We start from the raw sequence: 10,393 nt of genomic DNA on the forward strand, positions 1-10,393 counted from the left end.
CCAAAACCCGAAACATCATAAGTCACAAGCTACTTAAAGGAAAATAGTATCTCTATACACAAGAGTATAATAAAAGAAATACAGGAAGTGTTTGACACGGGCAAGAATAGAGGGGGACTCCGAGGTCTTTGGACGTAGCAGATATACCTTAAAGTCTCCAACACAGTCTCGACTCACTGGTAATGCGGCTGATAATGAACACCTGAATCTGCATACAAAATATGTGTAGAAGAGTAGCATGAGTATACCACAATTGATACCAGTAAGTGCCAAGCCTAACTCCGATAGAGTAGTGACGAGGTCAGGTCCGGGCCATACTGGGATATAATAACAAGACAAATGATATAATGAAATGAAGTAAAATGGAGAATTTAACCGAAGGAATTCACAGAGAAATAACAACACACAAACAAACAATGTGATAATCACAGGGGTGCTCCCTAGATACCGTCTCGTAGTCCCAAAAGTAAATACTCAACAGGGGATCTCCCGAGATACCATCTCATAGTCTCAAAAGTAAATATTGCAGGAGATCTCCCGAGGTACCGCCTCGTAGTCTCAAAAGTAAATGTGCAGGAAAAACTCCGGAGGAACCCCCTCGTAGTCTCAAAAGTAAATATGTAGGGAGAACTCCCGAGGAATTGCCTCGTAGTATCAAATGTAAACACACAGCTCAACCGATAAATACCATAGTTAACAACAAGAATTCTACAGTTAAGACTGATAAAGAATAATGAAAAATAGGAAATCAACAAGGCATGCTTCACAGAGTTCAAATAAGCAGTTAAAGCACGTAGACATGCGATATTAGACTAAACTGAAAAACTACGCATATTGGAATAGCTCAATTAAGAATAAAAATAGACTAATACTCATTTAAGCGGTATAACTCAAATTAAAGGAAAAATAGGTTGCTACTCAGTAAAATAAATCTGGTTTTCAACAAATAGCCCGTGTACGTACTCGTCACCTCACGTACATGGCGCTCACAAATCACAACAGTACCAAATCCTAAGGGGATTCCCCCCTCCCCCCAAGGTTAGGTAAGCCACTTACCTCGAACCAAGCTCAATCAATCGGTAATAATGCCTTTTTCACAAATATCTGACTCTGAATGGCCCAAATCTAGCAAAAACTAATTACATACCATAAATACAACTATAATAGACTAATCTAATTAATGAAATCAAGACTTTAACAAAATTTTGAAATCCGTCTTACAAAGTCGACCCGGGCCCACGTCTCGGAATCGGGTAAAATTCATAAAATCTGAAACCCCATTCACTCACGAGTCGAACCATACCAAATTTATCAAAATCTGACCTCAAATGACCACTCAAAATCCAAAATCAAACTCTTCAAATCCCTAGCCTCAAACTCCCAAATTTCATCTTAAATACACACTAACTAGGTAAAAACATAAATGGGGAAGCAAGATTATTGATCAAAAATAAGCACAAGGGACTTACCTCACGAAATCCCTCGAAAATGCTCTCAAGAAATCGCCAAACCCAGCTCAAAATGATGCAAATGGCCAAAAATCTTGAAGTCTCGCTTAAGTAGGTTCTGCCCAGGCATTTTCGCACATGCGGAGCCTGGGCTCGCACCTGCGCATCCGCTTGTGAGGAAAAATGAGCGCTTCTGCGCAAACCACTTACTCCTCTCTGCCTCCGCACCTGCGATGAAGGGGTCGCCCTGCGAGTGCACGCCTGCAGAATCTTGTCCGCTTTTGCGGTCCCTCTTCGTTCCTGCGGTTCTTCTAGCGCATTTGTGGACATCGTAGATGCGGCATTTTTCACGCACCTGTTACCCCTGAACAAACCTCCCAACTTCGCTTCTGCGATAAACCTTGTGCACGTGCGATCCCGCACCTGCGGTCTCCCCACCGCAGGTGCGAAAATACCAGAAACCAGAAGCTTCAGCCATTTGCCTAAGTCCAAATTCAATCCGTTAAGCATCCGAAACACACCCGATGCCCCCCGGGACCTCTACCAAATATACCAACAAGTCCTAAAACACTATAAAAACTTAGTCGTCCCCTCAAAACACATAAAACAACAACAAAAACACGAATCACCCTCCAATCCAAATTTAATGAACTTGAAACTTTAAATTTCTACAACCGATACCGAAACCTATCAAACCACGTCTGATTGATCTCAAATTTTGCACACAAGTCATATTCAATATTATGGACCTACTCTAATTTCCGGAATTGGAATCCGACCCCGATATCAAAAAGTCCACTATCGGTCAAAATCTCCAAATATTCAGCTTTCGCCAATTCAAGCCTAAATCAGCTACATACATCAAATTTACAGTCCGTACACGCTCCAAAGTCCAAAATTACCCAATGGAGCTAACGGAACCGACGAAACTCCATTATAGAGTCATTTTTACACAGTTCCAACTACGGTCAAAATCCTAAGACTTAAGCTTATGTTTTAGGGACTACGTGTCCCAAGACACTCCGAAACCAAAACAAGACCTCCCGACAAATCACATAATCAGAAACAGATACGGGAAAAGCAAAAAATAGGGGATCGGGGCTATTACTCTCAAAATGACTGGCCAGGTCGTTACACATAGTCTTGACCATTGGCAATAGTCACATTCCATTTTGACCGTTGCCCAAAGGCTAATATGCAAGAATAGCCCTTTAGGGGCTTTTTTTTTTCAAAAATAACACTTTTATTAGTTACTAATTTATCCCTTTGAAAAGCTATAAATAGACTCCCCCCTCTTATTCATTTCTTCACTTATTTCTCAATTCTTAAAACCAAATTCTCAATTGTCATTCTCTCATTCTTCACCTAAATTGCTAACAACTATTTGGCTCTCATTGTTTTTGGGAATTCTATTTATGGTATTATTTGAAGTTTGAATTTTGAACAATTAAAGTTTATTCGTGGTAACGTCAGAGTTGCGAAATGCAATTTCAAGACTTCAAAAATCATCAAGTGTTCAATTTATTGCAGAATTCGATGCACTCATTCCAACTCTTTCTCTTAATTAATATTTTATTTTCATATTTAATTTTTATTAGTAGGTAAATTTTCACAATATGTTTAATGCTGCAAAACGAGTTTGTAATAAGGTTGCTAATCGGGGTAATCAGAAAAATAAAAAAAGAGGTGTTACTTCAACTTATGGTGGTAATTTAAATGACTTTACACATGTTTCTGAAACATCAGCTGATAATAATATAGATGATGAACAGTTACAAAAATTTTATGGTATAGAAGATAATGAATTAGAAATTAAAGATGAAACACCACCTACACCTAGTAGTGTTGGAGTTGGTAGCAAGGGTGGTGGTCATGGCACTAGTAGTAGACCACCTGTGGCCCCGACTACTACTCATCGGAGAAGGAGAAGTAAAGTTTGGAAATATTTTTGAGGAAATAGAGAATACTGATAGAGTTAGATGCAAAATTTGTAAAGATTATTTTAAACATAAGACTAGAGGAAGTTTTGGGGGGACTAGGATACTTTGTAGACATCTGAGAATTACTCATCCTATAGAATGAGAGTCTAATTTAGATGAAAATCAAGGAACTCTAAACCCTAGTACTGGAGGACTTATAAAATATGATAAAATGAAGGATCGTGAGGAGTTAGCAGAAATGATTGCTTTGGGTTGTCTACCTTTTTATTTTGCTTCTTCATCACATCTTATTATGTATATTCAAAGGATTTATAATCCTTTATTTAAAGGTATCCCTAAAAGTACTTGTAGATCTGATATCTTTAGAATTCATGGACAATATCACACATACATACATTATTTGTTTGACAATCTTCCTTGTAGAGTTTCTCTAACTTCTGATATTGGCCATGTTGTTAATGAAAAATATTATTTGACAATTACATGTCATTGGATAAATGATAATTATTATATGCAAAAAACGTATTATTGTTTTTAAATATGATGAAGATCAAAGTCATACTGTTATTTTTATAAGTACTACTATTTGCGAAGTTGTTGCATTTTATAATATTAATAAAAAACTATTGTGCATGTCTTTTGATAATGCTTCTAACAATAATGCCGTTATTTTAATATTAAGACTGCATTTTCAACCACCACTTGACGAAATTTTTCATGTTAGGTGTGCATGACATGTTCATAATTTAATTATTAAAAGTGACCTTGATTTATTTTTGACTGAGATTACTCATGTTAGAAGAGCAGTTGGTGTTATTCAAGAAAATAATAGATAATCTAGAATTAGAAAATTTAAGACTAAGTATACCGAACATAACCTTAACTCCATATTCATGCCAGACGAAATTGCTACTAGATGGAATTATACATACTTATTTTTAAGATGTTGCTATAAATATAGATTGCATATAATTGAAGTTGTTAATGCGTATTGTACTGATCCAAACCGTATGTTAACAACTAATACTTGGGAGACCATTAATGATATTGTTAAATTTTATACAACTACTGTTGAGTTTTCTGGAGCTTATTACCCTACTGTTACTATGGCTTTAGTACATATAGCTGAAATTTCTTTCCTACTCTCTAATTTCAAGAAGAAATAAAAATATAAGGATACTGTTGAAAAAATGCAAGGAAAATTCAAAAAATATTTCTTTCCAATTCCTCCTATTTACTTAATTGGTGCTATTTTAAATCCTCCTATTAAGATGTCTAATTATCACTAATTAATCAATAATTTATATACTTATATGGAGATTGGACCAATTGAAATCCCAGATATATACTGTTATATGAACAAATTAAATGATTATTTATAGCAATTATGTAATTATTATGCAAATATAATTAATGTTGCTGCTAATAATGTAGGCAATGTGATAGTAGGCTATATTCATGCAATTTAGACACTACTTACACTCTAATTTAGCTGCACTTTATTGATATTTGAATGCTAAAAGATAACAAAATGCTCTAATTAAGAATTTGATGCTTTGAAGGAGCTACTCCGAGCTAGGAGGGAGCTAACGAGTGTTTTGGAGTCAACATGGAATGTGAAAGGGCAATCGAAGGTTAGCCCGATCGAAAAGGAGCGAGAAAAGCAAGTGAAATGACCCCTCCAGGTGCGCGGCCGTGGAGTAGGCTGCGAACTGGTCCGCGAAGTTGCGAACTCAAGGCAGTGAGGCAGTCCAAATCCGCGGTCGAATCCGCGGCCGAGGACGGGCGGACGAAAGCCAAACACGCAGGGTTAATTATGTAATTTCCTAGGTGACTGACCTAAACCTATATGAAACCTAAACTCGCCCAGAAGTGAGAGATAGCTGTTTTTAGAAGATTTTAGAGGAAAGAACGAGGGGGAGAAGACGGATAAATTCCTAAGAGTTTTCATCTTCTTCTTGATACTTCTATTTGTTGATTATGAATTATTTTAGTGATTTGTTTTCCATTAGCATGAGTAGCTAAATCTGTTATCTAGGGTTGATGAAACCAATTGTTGGATGAAGTCTTGACTCTATTTTGTTATAATTGACCCGTGTTTGTTCTATGATTGTTCAATTATGTATTGTATTGTGGTTAATTGAAAGGGCCCTCGATTAATCGTGTCTATTCACCTTGTGTTGCTTGAGAAAGAACACTTGATTAGATTATTGTTGAACAACACCACTTTGGGGGAAGTTAAGAGATTAATTACTTAAATTTAAAAGTGGGGTTAGAAATAACGAAGCTTTGGTGGGATGATTCTGAGTTGCATAAATTGTTAACTAGAGTAGTTCGAGAGAATGCTTCTAGTAAATTATCGTAATTGATAGAAAGATAATTACGATAGCCCGGAACTCATAATCCTCATAGCATATTACGGCGAGATTATAGCTAAAGAGTTGAGAATTAATCCGGCAATTGGGGAAATCATAGCCCTAGATCCTTTTACACTTGAATTCAATTTAATCTTGATTATTGCTAATTTTATTGTCATTTTTCCTTGGCTAAATAAATTCCACTGATTATTCATAAAACTATTGCATCTAGAAGTTGTCTGAGCTTATCATTAGCATTATTTAAGGTTGTAGTAAATAGGTTAGTTCCCTGTGGAATTTGACTCCGGACTTGAACCGGGTTATATTTACAGGGACCGCTTAGTCCTTCTTACAAGGCATAGTTGGGCGTGATCAAATTTTGGTGCCGTTACCGGTGAACTAACGATGTTATTTATTACAACTTAGAAGAATTGCTAGGATTCTTAGAGGGCTGGTGAACTTTTTGAAGGACTTTCAGACCCCGAGAAAGCATTTAGGGCATTAAATCGAGCCAACAAGAAGAACAAACAGTTACAACAAAAACACACACCCGAAATTAAAATGGACAACGTGGACGATGTCAACGAAAATAATCGGAATAATCGGGTTAACTCAAACAATGGAGCGGTGGCACCTCTTGTGCCAGAAGCTGCTCTATATAACTTAGCCACTGCCATTGTTGTACCTCAGATACAAGCGGAGACATTCCAGATCACCAACAACATGCTGCATCTATTGCAAAATAAGGGATTGTTCTCCGGGTCATACTTTGAAGACCCACAACAACATCTGAAGAACTTCCTATCAATATGTGTGACCCAAAGACAGCCAAATGTGACTCCTGAAGCCATCAAGCTATTACTGTTTCCATTCTCTATGACTGGAGAGGCTCAAACTTGGCTGAATTCACTCCCAATAAACTCCATTGCCACTTGGGAAGAATTAATCAAATAGTTCTTAAACAAGTTTTATCCTCCCAACAAGACTGCAAGGCAGATTGATGAGATATTGCAGTTCAAGCAAAATCCAACTGAGTCCTTGCAAGAAACCTGGGAGAGGTTCAAGGGTATTCTAGTGAAGTGTCCACACCATGGCATTCCAGATAAGATGCTGGGACAAAGATTCTACGTGGGTTTAGCAGATAGTTTGAAGGCTAATGTAGATGCTTCAGCTGGGGGTGCATTTTTTAGCAAGACATTCACAGAGTAAAAGATTCTTCTTGACAAGATGGCTCAAAATTCAGGCTGGATGGCTAGAGGTACGACACTTACACCAATAGTACATTCTGTTGCTCTTGACCAAAACAATTCCCATGCAGAGAACATAGCCACTCTCATGACTCAGATGAGCATACTGACAAAGAAAATTGATGAGATGGGTACAAAGCAAGTGCACATTGTTGATACAACGAATGGAGGATTGTGCACTCCTTGCATAAACCAGTCATATGTGTGCTCGTGGAGTGGAGAGAATGACAATCAGGGCTTCAGAGAAGACATGAATTATGTCAATAATTTTGGAGGTCAGAGGCAAGGTGGGCAACAATGGGGACCAGCACCAAACCAGTAGTACAGACCCAACCTGCCACAACACAACCCTAATTCTGGAGGCGCACGACCACAAGCTCAAGTTGTGCCTTTTCAAAGGCAGCAGGGCTATAATCAGCAGCACCAGCAACAGTTGGCCTACCAACCACCTCATCAACAACAGGACAACAATATGGTAGAAGTCAGGGGTATGCTACAATAACTCATTGGAACAAATGGTAAGATGCAAGAAAAGTTAGAAGCACATGATTCAGCAATCAAAGGCATTGAAACTCAACTGGGACAATTGTCTATGGCCTTGAACAATCGCCCCCAAGGAACATTGCCTGCAGATACAAATATTAACCTAGAGGAACAGAACCCAAATCAGCTAATGGCAGTGAGTCTCAAGAATAGAAGAGATTTAGACAAAGAGCAAGAAGTTGCTCAATTTAGGAGAGAGACTACGCCAACTACTCCAGTTACATTAGAGGCAGATGAGTCAGCAGAGCTCACCGAGGTTGTAACTGAACAACCACATGTTGACAAGGGTAAGGAGAAGGACGGTGAACAAGTTTCAGAACAGGTGGCGCCTCTTGTGCCAGAAGCTTCCAACAAAGAAAAGACATCAAGTAATGGATAGAGATTGATTCCTGCACCATTCCCTCAGAGATTGGCAAAACAAAAGAAAGATGATCAATACAGGAAATTCATGGAAATGCTTCGACAGATTCAATTGAATATTCAACTCATGGATGCTTTGAGGAAAATGCCAGGGTATGCAAATATGATGAAGGACCTGATGTCGCGGAAATTTGACTTCCAGGACCTGTCCACTATAACTCTGACACAGACCTGCAGCACGGTAATGACAAGACCTATGGCCCAAAAGGTGTCTGATCCAGGTAGCTTCACTATCACATGCACTATTGGGAGTTATGTTGTTGCTAAAGCATTGTATGACTTGGGAGCCAGCATAAACTTAATGCCCTTGGCAATCGACACGAAACTGGGCATTGGCAGAGCTAGACCGACCTCAATGTTGCTGCAACTGGCTGATCGCACAGTCAAAAGACCGACAGGAATTCTTGATGATGTGCTTGTGCAAGTGAGGAAATTTGTATTTCCTACAAACTTTGTTATTCTTGATTGTCGGGTGGATAAAGAGATACCCATCATTCTGGGAAGGCCATTCTTAGCCACTGGGAGAGCATTAATTAATAGTGAGACTGGAGAGTTGAAAAAGAGGTTGAACAATGAAGAAATAATATTCAACGTTCAACAATCCATGAGGAGACCTAGTGAATTTGCAAACTGCTCACTAGTGGAGGCCGTAGATGTGATACTGCAAGAAGATGATGAGACCCTTAATATCAAGGATCCACTAGAAGCCTACTTGATGAATTTGGAAGAGATGGATGATGAAGGGTTGGCAGAGTGGGTCATGGCTCTTGAAGGTCAAGGAATGTGGAAAAGGGAACCTTAGTTCGGGCCCCTACGCTTAAAAGAGAGAGAAACACCACCTGCAAAACCATCAATAGAGGAGCCACCACAGCTAGACCTGAAACCGCTTCCAGCCCACCTCAAGTACGCTTTCTTGGGGCCTAATTCTAATTTGCCTGTTATTATATCATCTGGTTTGCTAGCTGTGCAGGTAGAGCAACTATTGAAGGTATTGCGAGAATGTAAGACTGTCATTGGTTGGACCATGGCAGACATAAAGGGTATCAGCCCAGCCTTTTGCATGCACAAGATTCTTCTAAAAGAGGGGCACAAACCTTTCAGGGAACATCAATGACGTCTGAACCTAAATATGAAGGAAGTGATCAAGTGGCTGGATGCGGGTATCATCTTCCCCGTCTCTGATAGCCACTAGGTCAGTCCTATCCAATGTGTGCCAAAAAAGGAGGAATGACGGTTGTACAAAATGAGAATAACGAGTTGATCTCGACTCGTACAATCACAGGGTGGTAGATTTGCATGGATGATCAGAAACTAAACATAGCCACTCAAAAGGACCATTTCCCATTGCCTTTCATTGACCAAATGTTGGACAGGTTAGCTAGGCGGTCCCACTTCTATTTCTCGGATGGATATTCGGGGTATAACCAGATCTCAATAGCCCCGGAAGACAGAGAGAAAACATCCTTTACTTGTCCATATGGCATCTTTACCTTTCGGAGAATGCCCTTTGGACTTTGCAAAGCACCGGCTACATTCCAGCGGTGCATGTTAGCCATTTTCACTGACATGGTGGAGGATATTATGGAGGTGTTTATGGATGATTTCTCCGTGGTGTGGTATTCATTCGAAGATTGTCTTCAAAATTTAAGAAGAGTGCTCAAAAGATGTGTGGAGACAAATTTGGTGCTGAATTGGGAAAAGTGCCATTTTATGATACAAGAAGGAATAGTTTTAGGGCATCAAGTGTCCAGTAAGGGAATTGAGGTTGACCATGCTAAAGTTGATGTGATTGAGAAATTGCCACTGCCCATTTCGGTCAAGGCAGTGAGAACTTTCCTTGGGCACGCCGGGTTCTACAGGCGATTCATAAAAGATTTTTCCAAAATTGCTAACCCTTTATGTAAACTTCTTGAAAAGGACCAGCCCTTTGTGTTTTCTAATGATTGCAGGTTGGCATTTGAGGAGCTGAAGAAGAGACTGATAACTGCACCCATCATTGTTGCACCCAACTAGGAGCAACCATTCGAGCTCATGTGCGACGCCAGTAATTATGCTATAGGAGCAGTCTTGGGGCAGCGAAAAGACAAGATGATGCACCCGATTTACTATGCAAGCAGGACGCTCAGCGGTGCACAGCTCAATTACACTGTAGCGGAAAAGGAAATGCTGGTTGTAGTGTTTGCCTTCGACAAATTCAGGTCGTACTTAATTGGTTCAAAAGTTATTATTTATACTGACCATGCAGCAATTAGGTACTTGATAGCAAAGAAGGAGTCAAAGCCACGTTTGATTCGCTGGGTTCTTTTGCTACAAGAATTCGATCTGGAAATTTGTGACAGAAAGGGGACAGACAATCAAGTGGCAGACCACCTCTCAAGATTGGAAGGAGCTGAAAAGAGAATGGAGGTTGAAGACATAACAGAGACATTCCCGGATGA

At 39.3% G+C, this 10,393-nt stretch overlaps 1 protein-coding gene and 1 non-coding gene across 2 annotated transcripts; one reads left to right on the forward strand and one right to left on the reverse strand.

The window, feature by feature from the left end:
* Positions 1 to 6,735: 6,735 nt before the first annotated feature.
* LOC117281294 (small nucleolar RNA R71) lies at positions 6,736 to 6,842 on the reverse strand. The gene has a single exon (XR_004511901.1). It is a non-coding gene; the product is annotated as a small nucleolar RNA R71 (small nucleolar RNA).
* A 1,141-nt stretch (positions 6,843 to 7,983) lies between these two features.
* LOC138908505 (uncharacterized) lies at positions 7,984 to 8,757 on the forward strand. The gene has a single exon (XM_070199177.1). The coding sequence runs from the start codon at positions 7,984 to 7,986 to the stop codon at positions 8,755 to 8,757; it is 774 nt and encodes a 257-aa protein (XP_070055278.1).
* The last annotated feature ends 1,636 nt before the right edge of the window (positions 8,758 to 10,393 follow it).

Source organism: Nicotiana tomentosiformis, chromosome 3 (assembly GCF_000390325.3).
Source record: "Nicotiana tomentosiformis chromosome 3, ASM39032v3, whole genome shotgun sequence".
In the NCBI taxonomy this organism is placed as follows: Eukaryota; Viridiplantae; Streptophyta; class Magnoliopsida; order Solanales; family Solanaceae; genus Nicotiana; species Nicotiana tomentosiformis.

Excerpts from the sequence above, each read along its gene's own strand:
- LOC138908505 (XM_070199177.1), top strand. The coding sequence starts at position 7,984 with ATGGAAATGCTTCGACAGATTCAATTGAATATTCAACTCATGGATGCT.